This window comes from Heliangelus exortis, chromosome 8 (assembly GCF_036169615.1).
Source record: "Heliangelus exortis chromosome 8, bHelExo1.hap1, whole genome shotgun sequence".
In the NCBI taxonomy this organism is placed as follows: Eukaryota; Metazoa; Chordata; class Aves; order Apodiformes; family Trochilidae; genus Heliangelus; species Heliangelus exortis.
Genome location: NC_092429.1, coordinates 1677905 through 1696017, shown reverse-complemented (window position 1 = coordinate 1696017; position 18113 = coordinate 1677905). Strand labels below are relative to the sequence as shown.

The following is an 18113-nucleotide window of genomic DNA, read 5'->3' as shown; positions in this document are numbered from 1 at the left end:
GGGAACGTTGTCATTTGCTGTGATCAAGATTAGAGGGGCAAATTAATAATGGATTTACAGCATCAGCTTGGACTCAACCTCACTGGGTACCCAGGGGAGCAGCCTGGGTGTCCCTCGACCAGTGTTGAACTTTGACTGAGCCTGAGCTGCTCCATGAAGCAAAAAATCAAGGGAAAAGAAACGAAACAAAATAAAAATAATGATGATAATAATAATTTTAAAAAAACAAACAAAAAACAAACAAACAAAAAAAAACAAAACCCACGACATACACAGGGAAAAAAAAAAAAAAAAAAAAAAAAAAGGATTGCTGATGTTTGCAGTTACAGGCTCAGCCCTGCAGGCTCCGGATCCCGTTCCATGCCATATTTTAGAAGATGTGATATGTCTGCCTCCATCCTCATCTTTTCCCCCGTCTCCGTAATCCCAAATATACCGCGGAGCCGCCGTTCCCAGGCAGCAGGAGTGTCCCAACCCGGGGCCATCCCCCCCGTGACCCGGGGCTGTCGCCGGATGCCGAGGGACGAAGCGGCGATCGGGAGCGGGGAGGATGCTCGGAGCTGAGAGCCCAGGTAAGGAGAAGCAGCTCAGCCATGAGCTGGGGGGGCGATGGAAGAAGAGGGGGAGAAACAGGGATGGGGGGAGGAATGTTGTTTACAGGGATTTTGTGCTGAGTAATCATGAGGATCCTGCAAGGATAAAGCCATAAAAAAAAAAAAGCAATCAAATCCTATAAAGCTTCCGAGGGAAAGGGTTGCACTGGGAATTGCTGCTCTGGACAGGGTGGCACAGAGCCCTGGCTGCTGGTAAGGGAATTTTGGGATGGAACTGGGCAATGTGGAGCTGGGCATACAGTGTTTGATAACCCCCTCCCCAGCTCTGGCTGCCTCTGTGCTGAACGCTTCTTGCACCCCAAAATAGGTGGTGGTGTATTGTAGGGCTGTGAAAGAATTTGAGTGTATTTGCCTTTGATGAAGGGGGAAAAGAAAATAGAGATATAAAGCAGTGATTTTCAGGTTTTAATTAAGAAATGTACCTTAGATCTGTGCTTCCCACCAGCCAGGTAATTCAGTTCATATAAATGCTGCTGGGAAAGCCCCATCTCCAGCCTTTTCCAGCACATCCCCCAGCGAGCTGACCTTCAAACCCCCCCTGTTTTATTATGCTGAGATAAACACAGAGCTGCATTCCCTTTCCAAACCCTGCTTCAGGCTAGAAAAGAGCAAGAAAAACAGAGAGATAAATGCAAAAATCACTGCAACAGCTTTGGCCCTGCTGTGGCAGTGCCTGGTGGGTGCTGGAAGGGGGGACATGGGCCCCCCCCATGGCCCTGCTGCTGCAGGTAGATCTTTATCCCCCTTAGCATCACCAGAATGTGAGGTCAAGAAATATTTAATGTATTTTTGCCTTTTTTTTTTTACTTTAGCCTCTTTATTGTTGTGATCTTTTGATTGCTGTCGTCTCACGTTGGATACTGTCAGGGAGAGGGGGAGGAAGGGGAAGAATATCTTAGACAACCCCCCAGGTCTGCAAAGTAAAGACTTTTATTTACCTTCTTCTGCATTCCAACCAGGGCCTCCATCTTCTGGTATCCCTGATGGATTTCTCTTAGTCATAGCCTGCCCCAAAAGAAAAAAAAATACCTAAATATGAAATAAATAGAATCAAATCAACGTCGCCAGTAATGCAGCCGGCGGCTGGAAGGCAACCCCAGGCTGCACTATATTTAGCCAACCCTGACACAGCCAGCTTGTTTATGATCCTAAAAACCCTCCCAGCTGATAGATGCAGCATTTTGGGGTGGCTGCAGCCTTTAAGGAGGAATTTTTGTCCTTGGAGTTGTTTTTTTTTCCCCCGGGTAGCATAAGAGCCAATGTTTAATTGCTGACCCAACTAATCCACCTCGGCCGGCTTTGGCCTGCTGGAAATTAATCCCAGGGCCTCCCATTCCTCCAAACTGTTGTGGGTTTTTTTTTTTGGGGGGGGGGGGGCAGGATTTGCTTAAAAAATCCATCCCTGTCTTTGCTGCATTAATATGGTGGCAACCCTGGGGGGGGTGGGCCACGTGGAGAAAGGAATCGCCGGAGCGTAGAGGGGAGGGGAGAGTTTGGTACCCAGATGTTCTGCCCAGGTTTTGGGATTAAAATTGGGATTATCAGGGCTCGTGGGGTTATGTTGTTTTCCCCATATCTTTTGTCATCAAAATTAGATTCTGGATGCTTTTTCAGGGGTGGGTAAAGCAGCAGTACAGAAGTCTTGACATTAAAATGCCCTAAAGATGACTTTTTTTTTCTGTTATTATTTGTAAAGACTGCTTTTTATTATTTTTATTATTAATTCTATTATTATTATTATAAATAAGATATTATGAACTCAGAGTAGTTTACATAACAATAGTGTCCAAAGCCCTGTAAAAAAAAATATGGATTTATTTCTCCTGAATAAGTTGTTTCCACTAATCAGAAAGAATTTCCATCCCCGAATCACGTCTGGGAAGGAAAGGAACAGGGTTTGCAGAAAAAAAATCAGGCAGAGACTGAGGCAAGGGCCAGGATTTTCTCCAAATCCTCTAAAATGGAGTGGGTTTCTGTTGGGTTTTTTTGCCTGGCAGGAAAGTTGTGAAGTTGATTCCCTTCTGATCTCTCTGCCCATGTCCCTGCCCTGGCACGATGGAAGCTTTGTTTAAAAAAAAAAAAAAAAGAAAGATCTGGGTATTACATTGGTTTAAAAGAAAATACTGAGGAATTATAAGTGCAGGAGTTGAGTTATTCAGCTTTTTAACTCGTTGCAAGGAGCCAGGCTGAAGGGACAGCAAAGATTTTTTTCCCAAGGCACCCACTCCAGGCCCAGCTCTGTCTCAGTTATTGCACATGGATTGATTAAATTGTTAATTTTTGACTATGAAATTAGTAATGAAGGTGAATTCGTAGCTGTTCCTGCATCAAGGTCTGGGTGTTCCTGAACTCATGCCTTTCATTCTCACAGGGATCAGACACAGACATATTTTGCAGGTTCCCAACCAGGGTAGAGGATGGCTGTGCCCAGATTTTTCTGGATGTTCAGCCACTCACCTCCCACCAGTGTCTGGGAGATGATGAATGAAGGGTAGGTAGGCAGCAAAATATCTGATTTTTTACATAAAAATCTAAGGAATGGCTACACAGCTTCCAATTTCCCACCAGTCTGCAGGCTGGGGACTTCCCAAACCAGCAGAGATTCCCTCCTGTTGGGATGCTCCTGTGTAGGTTTGTTTTGTCCCATCCATTTTTTGGTGAAACGTGGACTTTTTTAGGATCTACAGCAGCTCTGGCAAGCAGCTCCACAGCTTGGTGGTGCTGAGGAGCCAGGCAAAGCCTTCAGTAATCCACAACAAAGTCTTGGGCTTGAACTGAGCTGTGTGTCATCCCTGTGTGTCACCCCAATGAGCAAGAGAAGGGCTACCTGGTAGAAACCATCTTGCTTAAGCTCCTCAGATGCCTTCAGGATAATTACACTCAGGTTTTAGTACTAGGACCAGAAGAAACACTTTGGTGGGAGTGGTCGTGAGGCCAGCAGTGATCCTGCCAACAAGAGTTCCTTCTGCAGGGCTTGGAGAAGGACCAGGAGCACCTCTGGGATGAAACAGTGGTTGTTCCTTGACCAGTGGTTGTGTGTGTGTGTTCTTTGGTGTCCATCCCCTGAAGAACACATCCCCTGGAGATGCAGAAGTGGCAGCTGAGTGTTGCAGTTGGGTTTCACTCCAGCAAAGGCTCCAAGCTGCTTCTGATGGGGGAAGCCAAAGGTTTGAGTGAGTTTAACACTGGGAAACAACTCCTGAGGCTTCTCCAGGACCACTCTCAGAGATGAAGCAGACAGGACCAGTCAGTTTGGGAGTTCTTGTACATTAGATCATTTGTCCAACCTCTTTCCATCCTGAACCAGCACCTCTCACAGGCAGGCTGGGGCATCTCCTTGTTTCTCCAGCAAACCCAGGCATGGACACACTATTCCCATGGACAGAAAGAGAAATCACATGGCCATGCTTGACTCCATACAAAATACCATTTATTTACCCCAGCACAAGGCCAGATATTTCTTCAAAAATCACCTTCCTGGCTCTATACTGGGTCTGATTTTTGTAGGACAAGGAGTAGAGCAAAAAGGGTGATACCACCTGGCCTCCTGATGAGCTCAGTGAGCTCTTCTGGTTTCTGAACTGGTGGGTTGTTTTTTTTTAAAAAAAAACAAAACCCTCTTCTGAGGTGGAATTGTTTTGGCTCATCAGGAGGGAAAGGAGAGAGTGGAAGGTGACAAGATCAGGTGAGTGGAATGGAGAGCAGCAGATGCAATCAAGAGGCAACACCTCCTCAAAGCTGATTCAAACAATATGATGCAGCTGAAGTTATCTTTGGTTTAGCAGGCAAGAGGCAAAAAATAAAAGAGAAAAATTAAGGTTCTTCTTCACCTGTGTCTGGCATGACCCCCAAAGCCCTGGCATTACTTCTCCCAGCTCCTCTGCTAACTGGGGGGTGCTGGGGTGGTCCCAGCCCAGCCCAGGAGCTTGCTGGTTGGAATAAATTCCACCTCATTGCCTTAAGCAGGATTAATCAAGCTGCTCTTGTTTAAAAGCTGGTAGCTGGGGAGCCTCTGGGTGAGCAGAGGTGGAGGTGCTGGTGCCAGGAGTGGGGGCAGCCCCTTCTCCAAGAGGTATGGGATCTGGTGGCCTAGGGCAGTGGTTGGGGAAGGGGTTAGGGCTGGGGTGTGTTTTTAGCAGGCCATGGGACTTCTGGGGGTAAAAGTGGTGCTGATATAGAGCCACTTGTCAGTGTGGTCACTTCTCCAGCCAGCTAATTTGTAGGGCAGGAAATTCCTGAGGTCAGGAATAAGATGAAGGGTCAAAATGCCAACCCACACCTTACTACCTCCCTGTACAAGAAAAGCTGGGGTACTGAACACACAAAAAGGTGGTGGTGGTTTCTTTTTCAGGCCATCTCAAGTTCATCAAACTGCTTTGGTTTATACAGGTGCTTAAAAGCTGCCTTCTGCTGGCAGGATGGTTCCCAGCACAGCTCAGACCCTTGAGAATGTGGCAGTGGGTGACCAGGGGGGTTACTGGGTTGCTCAAGGGTTCTCCAGAACCAAACCCTGGCTGAAGATTCCAGGTGCTCCTTTTGAGCTCTCAAGGAAGGTAAGGAGAGCTGAAAGGCTTGTGCTGGTGGTGGGTTTCTTGAAAACCTGTTTTATAGAGCATTGTTGAAGGTAGCCTGAATCCAGGAGGCTGTGAATGAAGGTTATTTGATCAGGATTTGAGTGCTTTTGAAGAGGGAAATTCCAAAATATGTGTTCTCTAGAGTATGTTTTGATGGCCCTGTGTCCCACTGTAAGGAGCAAGGCACAGGTACACGTGAGGGGACAGGCAAGAGGGAGGAAATTTTAAATTTTAACAGTTTGAGCTGCAGAAAGAAGGAGCTGTCCTGTGCAGCAGAAATATGAAAGCTGACAGAGCACATTTTACTCTTCTTAACAGCTCATTCATGGTTTTCATGTAGTGATTGCACTCTGTATCCTAAGGCATCCCCTCTTCTCACCTATGTCCATACAACTGGGTTGGGAATTGTTGCAGAAACCCTTTGTGCAGGGAGGGTTCATTGCTCACATTTGAGTAACTCTGGGGTAAAGAAATGTTTAGTGAATTGAGTTTTAAAGGTGTTGCTCCAGATATTAAAATTTTTCAAGCTGTTGTTCTCGCAGCACTCCAGAGTTTGTATGGGTTCATGGAGAATTAAGGTCTGATATTTCTCCTTAACTGTTCTTCTAGTTGGAGAAGAGGGGGGAAAAAATGAAATTGCACCCTGGGATATAGCTGGGGCTTGATTACAGCTGGAAAAAGAGACTGCACCCAGGAGAGGCTGTGACCCCGACAGTGAAACCCAGAGTCAGAGGATCTGAATCAATTGACTTTGCCAAGGTCAGGAATGGGGAGAGAGTTTGGATCTCAGGAGTCTTGAGCAACATTAAATCCTCAGCATGTCCTTAAAGGTCTCCCACAGCCTGAGTGGCACCTGCCAGCCTCACCATTCAAAAAAAAAAAAATGTCTGGGTTCTGTAGTATCATTGGTCACAATGAATCCTCAGGGATGTTGGACTTTTGCTTGAGGAGGTATTTCTCTAGATCTTCCTTCTTCTGTCACATTTTGTTGTTAAAATCACATCAAATTTACCATTTACTGGCCTCAAGTTGTGCCAGGGGAGGTTTAGGTTGGAGCTGGGGAAGAATTTCTCCCTGGAAAGGGTTGTCAGGGCCTGGCCCAGGCTGCCCAGGGCAGGGCTGGAGTCCCCATCATCCCTGGAGGGGTTTCAGAGCCCTGGAGATGTGGGGATGAGGGACACGGGGCAGGGGTGGCCCTGGCACTGCTGGGGGAAGGGTTGGATTTGATCTCAAAAGGTCTTTTCCAACCTGAACAAACTGGAATGTTAAGTTAAAAGCATGGGCTGTGAGGCTCCAGTGGGCAGTGGAGGTGAAGCTGTGGCTGGGGAGTATAAATCCTGGATTTGCTCTGCTACTTGGGGAAGGGTAAGCTGGAATTCCTTCTGGAGTGACCCTCTCTTCTGGCTTGTACCATTTCTCCATGAGGAGAACATTTCCAGCAGAACATTTTCCTTTCCTTGCCTATCTCTGCTCACTGGTGAGGGGTGTGACTTCTGGGAGCAGGGGATGAAGTTGTGTCTAAGCTGAGCTTCTCCAGTTGATGGAGAAAGGCAGCAGAGCAGGCAGGAGGTGACATGAAGATGAGGGACAGGTTGTGTCTGTGTGTTCCTCAGCTTGTTGCCTCCATGCTTGAGTCCTCATGGGAATATTTCAGAGCCTTCACCTGGATTTTTGGGTTTGGGCTCTTAGCTGAGCAAGCAAGGTAAATTAAAATCCACCTTGATCCCCACTTAAATTTCCCATTTTTCTCCTAGAGAACAGGAGTTGTATCCTAGGTTGATGAGGAGACAAAGAGCTGTATTCCCTAGGAAAAATACCTGGGCTTTTATTTTCTCTTAATTAAATTGCTTCATGGGGGGGTTAGGAGGGAGGGGGACCCATTCAGGTGAGGATTGCACCCTCTGTATCACTTGGTACAGACTGATGGATGAAGAGCCCAGGAATAAGGGGGTAGAAAACACCCAAAATCTTCAGTTCTGACCTTGAGCTGTGCCTGCTGCTGAGTGTGAACTGCTGATGTCAGGTTGGTTCATTTGGGTTTGCTGCTGGTAAAGCTGCTCAGATCTTTCAGAAGATTCTGGGTCACAGCTGTACTTTGGCTGCACTGGAAGAGAAAATTGCTGGAATTACATAAAAAGCACAGGGCAAGGTTTGGCCCCACCAGATGCCCACTCAGCAGGGAAGTTTTAGCCCAGTGTCAGAGAGATTTTGAGTTCTGGCTGGTGCTATAGAAGGGTTTTGTGTTGGCATATAGAAGCTTTTTTGTTTTTTTTATTTCCTAAGCAGTGTCCTTTCTGTGAGAACTTAAAGGATGTTATGGCTTCATTTTGCCTTTGCTTTTCCTTCAGTTAAAAATAAATGAATTTAGAAATCAATTTCTTTTGGACCACCCCTTGTGGTCTAAAATGAAATTATGACCCCCCCCAGGATGTGTCCAGCTGAGGAAGGGCTCATCAGTTGCTCAAGGACCTCTTTGGTCTGGGGCTAAGGTCTGGGTATGTGTAAGCAGCTGAAAAGAGATTAAGCCCCAAAAGCAGCCATGGTTTAGCAGGCAGGGGCAGTGCTGCTTCACCTGGGTGCCAGCAGCTGGGGCTTGAGAAGCTTGGGGAGACCCAAGTTACCCCCAGAAGCTGTGGCTGCCCCATCCCTGGCAGTGCTGAAGGTTGGATGGGGCTTGGAGCACCCTGGGCTGGGGGAGGTGTCCCTGACCATGGCAGGGGGGGCACTGGGGGAGCTTTAAGGCTCATGAAGTTTTTGGAGGCTCAGAGCAGAACTCCTGTGCCCCAACCCCTCCTTTAGAGCCCAGGACTGGCTGTGTCAGCCCAGCACTGGGTCACCTTGGCTGCTTCCCAAGGAACCCATCTTTTCCTGGTAGGATCTTAAGAGCAGTGGCTATTTCCAGACCTTTTTGATGCTATTGTACCCCTCTCTAAATTGAAAGATTTTTTTGGGGGGGAGGAAAGATGTCTTTTTTTGAGGAGGAGGAAGGATGTCTTTCTTTCTGGGGCAGAAAGGAGGGATCTTTTTTTGGAGGTGAGGAATATCTCTCTGGTGGAGGAAGGATGTCTTTTTGGAGGAGGATATCCATGTCGTTTTGGGGGAGAGAAGTGTCTTTTTGAAAGTGGGATGTATTTTGGGGGGAGAGTCGAATCTTTTTCGAAGAGGGATGTCTTCTAGGACAAGGAGGAGGAGGAATGCCTTTTGAGGGGGAAAGCTATCTTTGAGGAGACAAATCTCTTTAGCAGAAGGCAGGGGAATACTAGCCCGGCAGCAGGAAATGGTGGCCATTCAAAACTAATTTTTTTCTTTTTTTTTTTTTTTTTTTTTTTTTTTTGCCAACTCGCAGCAGCTCAGAGAGGAGGGTGGGGGAGGGACCAGAGGCGGCTGCAGCCTTTATCGCTTAATTCATCAGAAGATGCTTCCACCGGGGAGAGGAGGGGGGGTTAAAATCCACCCAGCTCCGTGGCTTTACCGATCGCTTCCGGGCCTTGGAGGGGCGGGAGGAGGCGGCACCGAGGGTTCCCCTCCCTCCGCGTACCCGGTGCCGCCTCCTCCCGCCCATCCCCTCCCTTCGGGGCGGCCCGGAGCCCTTTTTTTTTTTTTTTTTTTTCCCCCTCCATCCCTTTCCCCTCCCTTTTCCCCACGGCGTCAGATCGAGCTTCTCCGCCCGTTTCCTTTCCCTCCCCCCGCCCCTTACTCCATGAGCCTACTCGGGAGCTACCGGAAAAAACCAGGCAATGATGGCTACGAATCTTTACAGCTGGTGGACAACAACGGCCTTGAAAAACAACCCGGGGCTACTACGGCACCGACCGGGGCGAGCGGACGGAGCCCGGCACGGAACCAGCAGCAGCAGCCGCGCAGCGAGAGCTTCAGCACCATGGACAGCTCAGGTAAGGGTGGGGCTCCTGGGGGGCTGCGACGTCATACAGGGTCGTGGTGACGTCATACGGTTGGTTTTTTTGGGGGGACACATACACAGACACACAATGGAGGATCTTTTGTGCAAAGGGAGGTGGAGGGAAAAGGGAAAGGTGGGGTTGGGAGAGGTTCCACCCGTGTTCCTCAGCACCGCATCTCTGGGGCTCTGAAACCCCTCCAGGGATGATGGGGACTCCAGCCCTGCCCTGGGCAGCCTGGGCCAGGCCCTGACAACCCTTTCCAGGGAGAAATTCTTCCCCAGCTCCAACCTAAACCTCCCCCGGCACAACTGGAGGCCAAAAGTTCCTCTTGTCCCATCCCTTGTTCCTTGGGAGCAGAGCCCGACCCCCCCTGGCTCCAACCTCCTCCCCAGCTCCCTCAGATGCTCCTCACAACTTCTCCAGACCCTTTTCCATGTTCTCCAAACCTTCTCCTTGTTCTCCAGCCCCTTCCCCAGCTCCATTCCCTTCTCTGGACACTCTTCATCCCCTCAATCTCCTTCTGCTCCTGAGGGTCCCAGAACTGACCCCAGGACTGGGGGTGCAGCCCCAGCAGTGCCCAGCACAGGGGGACCTCACAGTCAGCTCCTGTTTTCAGCCTCAAAGAGGGAAATTTATGTTCTGAAGCTAAAATGGATGGAGTGTTTTGGGACCTTTCCCCATGTGATTTATTTCACAGAATCATCATTAATTTTTTAATTTTAATTTTTTTTTTTTTTTAGTTTTCCCCCTCCTCTAAGCATCCCTCAGCAACCCGAGTTGGATTAATTCTGAGAGCCCCTGCACTGCATGCAGCATTTTCTCTTTTGTTTTCAGTCAGGGAGTAGGGGACCAGATGGTCTTTCTGACTTTTAATGGGATTGGGAGCTCTTCACCTCCAAATCACAGGACCACGTTTCCCTGGATCACCAGCAACTCAGAGTACACATCTGATGACTTTTAAGTGGTTTTAAAAAACCAAACTGGCCCTGGTTCTGCAGGGTTAGGTGTGCCCACCCCAACAACCATCTCCAGCCTTTGTAGGGAACTTCTGAAGCTCCAACTCATGCAGGAAAATGCTCCTTTTACTTGGGGGGGACCAAATTTGGTGCCTGCCTGTTAGAGCAGAGAGATCTTACAGTACTACCTGTGCTGTTCCATGGAAGAAAGGGTTGGGCATAAGACAGTGAGGATTTAAAATACAGCCCCTTTGTTTCCAGGTAGTAACCTCTTCTCAACAGGGAAAAACCTTTATTGACCCCATGTGTGGACCTGAGGGGGGAGAAAACCCCCCTAATGACCCATGGTTGGGACTGTGTGGGGTGTGTCTTCCCCTTCCCCCCATATTTTCTCAGCTGAAATAAAGACTTTTTTTTTTTTTTTTTTTTCCCTTTCACCCTTTCCTTTTGAATTTGCTTTCAGGAATTCTTTTAGGGCTTGGCTTTAGTTTTGAACTTTTTTTTGTTTGAGTTTTGGGTTTTGGTTTTTTTTGGTTGTTTGTTTTAGAAATGTGTTTGAATTTGCTGCTGTGATGCCTCTGTGGCTCACAATCCCAGTGTGATGTGTCAGTAGATTCTTACAGTGAGCTGCCCTCTCACAGTTATTTGGGTCCCCACAGTTATTTGGGTCCCCACAGTTTATTTGGATCCCCACAGTTTATTTGGATCCCCACAGTTTATTTGGATCCCCACAGTTTATTTGGATCCCCACAGTTTATTTGGATCCCCACAGTTTATTTGGATCCCCACAGTTTATTTGGATCCCCACAGTTTATTTGGATCCCCACAGTTTATTTGGATCCCCACAGTTTATTTGGATCCCCACAGTTTATTTGGATCCCCACAGTTTATTTGGATCCCCACAGTTTATTTGGATCCCCACAGTTTATTTGGATCCCCACAGTTTATTTGGATCCCCACAGTTTATTTGGATCCCCACAGTTTATTTGGATCCCCACAGTTTATTTGGATCCCCACAGTTTATTTGGATCCCCACAGTTTATTTGGATCCCCACAGTTTATTTGGATCCCCACAGTTTATTTGGATCCCCACAGTTTATTTGGATCCCCACAGTTTATTTGGATCCCCACAGTTTATTTGGATCCCCACAGTTTATTTGGATCCCCACAGTTTATTTGGATCCCCACAGTTTATTTGGATCCCCACAGTTATTTGGATCCCCACAGTTATTTGGATCCCCACAATTATTTGGATCCCCACAGCAGATGCTCAGAGGTTGCAGTTGGTTTAATACCTATATTTAAGGAATTACCTGACTTTCCTAGAACTTGGAGAAGCAAGAGGTGTGGGTGCTGGGGAAGGTGTCCCTCCTCTCCAGATGGGTGTGGGAGCATGTGGCAGCTCTGTGGCTTTTGTCTGCCTTCAGCTTGGGTTATTCTGAGGGTTGCAGTTGCTCTGGTTGGGTTCTTCAAGCCAGTCAGCTCCCTGCTGAGAGAGAAAAATAAAAGAAGTGCTCACAGGTAGCTAAAGAATAGTTATTTACAGGTTTTGTGCAATATTCAGCCATTTCCACCCTTCAGCTCTGTTCCAGAGCATTAATTGTATTAACTAATCCCAGCTTCTGGGCTGTTGGAAAGATCTGTCTTAACTAGGTTGATTCTTGTAGTTTATTTTGGTTTAGATTTTGGTGATGCTCTGTTCCAAACCCTGACTCCATCCTCCTGTCTGCCTTGGTGGTTTGAGCACTTAGAGCTGATAAATGCCTGGTTTGTATCAGTTCCCCCTGAAGGCATTTTTCTTTGCCAAGCAGGGAATTCTGAAAGCTCAAAGAGCCACATCCACCCCTCAGGTGGGCTTGGGATTTGGTTATTGAAGCTGGATTGTGGGCTGTGATCTATCTGTAAAGCAGGGTGAAGATGGGTGATTGGAGAGGGGAACTTGAGGAGAATATTAAAAAAAATAAGACTGGAAAATAAGGAGGCTGGGGTTTGGGTTAAAGGGGAAAAACTCCACACCTCTTTTGGGTTTTGCTGGGTTTTTAAAATAGAGAATATATTAATACATTATATAATTAATAATACAATTATATATAGTATATAATAATATATAATATATTAATTATACATTAATATATTAATATATTTAATATTTGAGGCTCTTCCCACTGATGCCAGAGCCTAAATTCCTAGGATAGGCAGTGGGGGAGCACATTGAGGTGCCCTGACCACATGAGAGTTCCTGATCCACTTCCCACCTCCCTGATCTCCCTTAGGTTTCTTTTTTTGTTGTTCATTTGTTGTTTTTTCCCTTGGATTTAAACAAGTTTCACATGTGGTGGATCAGCTGCTGCCTGAGCCATGGAAATGGCTGCTTGCAGTTGAGGAGTCAGTCCCAAGGTACCAGTCCATGCCATGGGGCAATTTTGGGCAATTTGGGGCAACGTGGGTGAGCCTTGGTCAGGATCACTGCCTGCACCTCTGGGTGCTGTTAAATACCATCATGGGTGATGATAAATAGCTAGAGAATCAAACCTCCCTCTTCTTTATGTATTAAGTGTCCTTGCACCAGGGCACTGCACTCTGGGTATAGGAAAAAAAAAAAAAAAAAAAGGCATTTGCTCTCCAGAAAATGTGTGTCTAGACTAATATTCAGCAATTATAGGAGGTGGATGGGTGAGGATTGATGCTGGAGGCAAAGGGCTGGTAATGTGGGGACAAACTGCTGCTGGTTTATCAGCCTGGATGTATTTACTAGCACTGCACTGGTATTAACTCACCAGAGTTGAGCAATTGGGCCCCTGTTGGGTTTTTCTATTAATTTTTTAAAAACTAATTCAAGCATTGCATCTGAAAGTATCATCTCTTAATGGGGGTTTGCCAGCTCAGGAGCAGCTTCTGATAATCAGTGGTTCCAGCTTTGCTGTAGCTTCTGAGCTCTTATGATTATTGGCTTAATATTTTATTTTAACTGGTATTGCAAAAGAAAAGTGGGGAACAAAATGGGAGGAATGGAGAACAACCTGTGTGTGGGAGGAGGTTGCTGCTGGAAGGCAGGATCTGGAAAAGGGAACTGGTCCATGGGGGTTCCTTAGGAGTTCTCAGACCCTCCCATGCTTCTGTGCTGGGGGTGCAGGAGCTGGGATGGAAGGTCTGAGCTTGGGAAAATGAGATTTTTCCAAGTCTCTGGGACTGGTAAATGCTTCTTGGTTCAAGTGGTTAAAAATGCTTCTGTCCATCCCCTGTGCCAGGTGGAGAGGGGCTGACATGTGCTGTGCCACTGAAGCAGTGCCAGCTTGAGGTGTAGCCTGGGGTACCAGTGTGCTCCCAGGCATTAGGCATGGAAATTCCTGCCCACAGGAATGTTGAGTGCCTCAAGATTGGGTTTAGCTCAGAAGAGCCAAGAGCAGAAGCTTTACTCAGGGTAGGGTGGCTGTACCAGCTCCTGCTGTATCTGATGGTGCTTGTGGCATCACCTTGCCTCTGGTTGCCTGAAATTTTGCCAGAGTGAAACAACACAGGGTGAGAAGTGGGATAAATCTCAAGCTGAAATCTCCCAGTTTGTCCAGGGCTGGGCTGGGGTTCTGCAGTGCCTCAGGTGGGCATTAAACCTCTGAACCCTTATTCACTGCTGGGTGGTCAGCTCCTGAGGTGGAGTTAAACATCTCCTCTGGAATAAGCTCCAGGAAGGATGCTGGGGCTGGAAGTTTGAGGCTGGAGGGAAGAGGAGGTGTGGGGAGGCTGGAGCTGAAGCTGGTAGGACACAAACCACTACCAGGGCAAAGAATAAATCCCAAGAAGAGCATCTGTGTGGTGCTCCTTTTGTGTCTGCATTTTTGACTTGCTGAAGGTGCTCCAAGATGAGAAGCAGGCAGGGAAGAAGCTATATTTTTTTTTTTTTTTTTTTACTTGTGTGGCATTCAGTAATTCTTCCTTAGCAGCTGGCTGCACATTGAAAGAAAAAAATGAGGTATAAAAATAACAGCGAGGATGCACGTTGCAAGAGGAAAATAAAACATTTTCTATGCTCTTCTGTGGTGTTTATAAACCAGCTAATCTGCAAAATGGCTTTGAAATACTCAGGGGACAGGGCTGCTTGTGCTACGTGCTTCCTCAGGCAGAGGAGCTGGGAAGGAGAAAAGGTTTTTCAAGAAGTGGTGAGTGTTGAAGTTGAGATTTCTTGAACTCTTTTAGGCTCACAAACATAATCCCTTGTCCTCTGGTGATTCCTTTCCACTGAGTCAGAAGAGAGACATCTCCATGTCACTGGCAGGGGGACAAAGGCTGTGGCTGACAATGATGGTTTGTGTTCTCTTCTAGCTGCATTTTCAAACAGGGAGGAGGGTGGGTTTAATAACTCTCTTGTTTGCCTGGTGTGGGTTGTTTTTTTTTTTTTTTCTTTTGTGCACTTGAATGGTTTGGTGTTAGCAGTCATGCTTTCTGTTGTTGTTGTTGTTGTTGTTTTGTCAGGGAGGAGAAGGAGGGAGAATGTCAGTCAGATATGAAGATGACTTTCCTGGCAGTGGTTCTCTAGTCCAGCCCTGTATGGTGGTTGTTCACTAGAAGGAGCTTGGTAAGGGAAAATATGTAACAAATGAAAGAAATCTGGCACAGTACTGGGGGTGATCTTTTTCTTTCCCCCCCTTACACATTCCCACTCTTCCAAAAAAGGCATCAACCCTCCTCCTATTTGTGGAAATCCTCCCTATTGATGGGGCAAGCAGCATTGTGGAGCTACCATTTCTCAAGCAAAAGCAGGAGGCCCTTAAATCTCTGCATTTCCATCAAGTTTGCATTTGGGCAGCCTCAAATGAACCTGCAGAGAAAAAATCTTGGGCTCATACAATGTTAGTTCTGGCATTTTAGCATGGATAAGCAGAAAAGAGGTCCCTGAGCTTCTCCCCCCTCCAGCTTGCAGCCAGCAGCTCTGAGTGCTTCCAGATGGAGGAAAAGGACCCTGTCCCAGCCCACATGCAGAAAGGGACCATGGTTTCTTTTAGGAGGGGAGAAACAGCTTTTCCTGCAGTTGGAGCAGTTCTGGAGGAGGGAGAAAATGCTGCAGGAATGCAGAGAAACCTCCCTGTGCCAGTGATTCCTTAAGGTGGGAATCCAAACCTACCCCTTTAGGAGCTTCTGAGTTCCTCCTGTTTCCTCTCCATCCTCCCAATTTCTTAGCCCTTTGTAAGCTTGTTATGGCTTTATTTTCCCAGCCTAACCTCACCTGAAAAGGATGCTTACAGCTCTGGGGAGTGAGGAAAAGCAGAGGGTGAACCTTTGGTTAGAGGTGAAGCTGCCCAGAAGTTCTTGGGTAGGCAGCAATGGAACTTTGGGTCTGCGTGTCCCAGGGAAAAGGTCTGGCTAGGGGCAGTGCCAGCTAATTGCTGGAAAGTTGCTGTAATAAAACCCCAAAGAACCAACCAACCAACCCCAAACAACAAGAAAAAAACCCTCAACTATTTCCTCACTCAAATAAATTATGGATGGGGCTGGCAGCACCGCCAGATGGGTCTGTGCCGAACCCTCTGTGGGCTGAACCCAACCCAACCTCCTCTTGCTTGGATGGTTTGTGCTCCTACCTCTGGCTCTGCCTGATGCCAAGGGCTGGCTTAGGGGGGGAATATTTCAGCTTTTCTCTGTGTTTTGGATACAGCTGTGCCCTGGGGACCTCCTCTCTTCCCTCTTGGGACAGTCAGGCCTGCCTGGCTGGTGGGGAATCCAGCTCTCTACTCCTGCTCATGACCCACTGGGTTTTCTCTTAGCAGCCTCCTTGTTAGTGCACTGATTGTAAAATAAGCCAGCTGGGAGGGTGTGGAGTGAGGGATAATGCTGGTTTATAATTGCAGTGATTTGGGATCTGATGAGTTTTAGCTTCCATCAGGCTCTTTGTCTCCCTGTGTATCTCCTACCTCCTGAGAGAGTCCAAAGTATCTTTGTAGCCTGAGCTTCAGCTTCCCTGTGGCCAGGCTGAACTCACTGCCATAGGCTTGAGCCTTTTTTCTCAGGGATTAACCCCTTCTCCACTCTGTGTTTTAAAGGATCAGGAGAAGTGAAAGTTGGTGTTTGTACAGAATCACACTTGAAGAGATCTCTGCTCAGGCTCCTGGGGAATCTGGCTTGACCAGGAATCTGGGACAGCAGTGGAGGAGGGGACAGATGAGGCTGGCAGCCAAAAAAAAAAAAATCAATTTTCAATGTCTGTGTGCATTTGAGGAACTTTCCAAATAATTTCAGCAGGTAGAAGTGCTCTTGTTCCTTGTGAGTGCCCTTTCTGAGCTACCTCTGCTGCTGCTGCCTGCTCCTCAGCCCCTTTGCAAGCCACCAGGGAAGCAGTTGAGGTAATTCTGACACTTGGGCTACGTTGGCTCTAAGAAAAGATGTAAGTGCATATGACAGCACGGATGGCTGAGAGTCTTTGCTAAAGCTCAGCTGTCCAGAAGAGTGCTGGGGGGAAGGGTTAGGGAGGATTCAGCTGCAGGATGCTGAGATTGTGCTCTGAGAGTGTGGCTGACAAATGAAGCTCTTGGATCTCAGTGCTATTGATTATCCCTGGCTGCAAAGGAGATTTTCATTTAGAAGTCCCTGCCACCCCCCAGCCCCCCTGAAAAGGGAGTTTCAGCTCTTCCAGTAATGTCTGCAAATTGATTTGCAGTCCTCTGGAAGACAAAGTGCTGAGCATGGATGATGGACTTGGAGCTGGGGATGCTGAGGGTGCCCAGGGATGTGGGGATGCTGCTCTGCCTGCCTCGTCTGGTTTTTGCACACAGAGAGAATCATTGATTCTCTGGGTAATCAATCTCCTGCTGGTTGGGGTTGGAAGGGACCTTGAAGATCATCTAATCCCAGTCTGTCATGGGCAGGGACACCTCCCACCAGCCCAAGTTGCTCCAAGCCCCCTCCAACCTGACCTTCAACAGCAGAGTTAGAGGAGGAACGTGAGCTGAGGCTGCTCCTCTGCTGGCTGGAGGGGAGGCAGAAGCACAAGTACTATTATTTCTTTCTTTTTTTTTTTTTTCTTTTTTTCTTTTTCTGAGTGTTCTTTAAAAACAAAAACAAAACCCCAAACAATTTGGGCTTTGTCACCAAAGCCACAACAGTGGCTCCACTTCTTTGGCTGCAGGGAGCTTTCAAAGGGCCCTTTCTGCCCAGGCACAGGGCAGCCCCCACTGCATCCTTTTCTCTTCTGGTAATAGTCTGGGGGGGGGGGAAAACCCAAACAGGCAAATAGAATTTTTTTCCCCCTAAAATACTTTGTGGGGAGGGAGAAAGCTGCAGCAAGTGTCTAAAAACTTCCCAAAATGTGGAATTGGGGATATAGATGAAGCAGCTAGCAGTATTTTTCTCCTCATTGTGTCAGGCTCTTGCTGTGCCATAGAAGGAGAATTCAGAGGAGCATTTAATATTCCCAAATTAACTTTTTTTTTTTTTTTTTTTGGGGGGGGGGGGGGAGGAAGGGGGCTTAGGCTTTAGTGGTGTGGGTTTTTTTCCCTAAAGAACCATGGTGCAGAACAGGGAATATTTAGCTTTTTTCTTGCTCCATCTCTAAACCAGTAGCAGAAAGAGAGAATGTGACATTGGAGGTATGCTGCAGACTGAGGTAAACCCCCTTCCTTTCCCATGGTTTTGTGTCTGCTCTTTGTCTGCCCTTTAGAGGCAAAAAAGGGTCTGTTTACTCTTGCTAAGTAACAGATGAGCTAAGTACCCAACCCATCTTCCATTTCTAGATGCCTTGCTTTCACCTTGCTGCTCTCCAGCCAAGTATTGCTTCATCAGCATAAATATTCCCACTGACACCATCTTAAATGCCTTTTAAATGTCAGCTCATTTCCCCCTGGATTCCCTGGAGAGCTGGAATTCATCCCCTGTGGCTTTAAGGGTTTGTGGGTTGCCTGGGAAGGGGGTGGTGGAGATCTACCCCTCCCAGGTAGGTAAGTCCCATAAAGTGCAGATTTTGCAGGGAAAGCTTCCAAATTGGGCATTGCTCACTTGTTTTAACCTCTGAGCATCTGTTGACCATCAGCTGGTGGTGCTGGGCATCAGCTCTGGGGTCTTCTGCAAGACCACAAGGTGATG

At 47.4% G+C, this 18113-nt stretch overlaps 1 protein-coding gene across 2 annotated transcripts in view; it reads left to right on the top strand.

Moving 5' to 3' along the window:
* Positions 1-312: 312 nt before the first annotated feature.
* The window catches only part of DNAJC6 (DnaJ heat shock protein family (Hsp40) member C6), a 44254-nt gene continuing 26453 nt past the window's right edge, over positions 313-18113 (top strand). The window contains exons 1-2 of one of the 2 annotated variants that reach the window (XM_071749911.1): positions 313-572; positions 8949-9081. In XM_071749911.1, the coding sequence (XP_071606012.1) occupies positions 9069-9081 (13 nt within the window). In that variant the 5' untranslated portion in view covers positions 313-572; positions 8949-9068. Of the gene's footprint in view, positions 573-8843; positions 9082-18113 lie in introns of those variants that run through there. The other variant, XM_071749910.1, reaches the window with a different exon arrangement.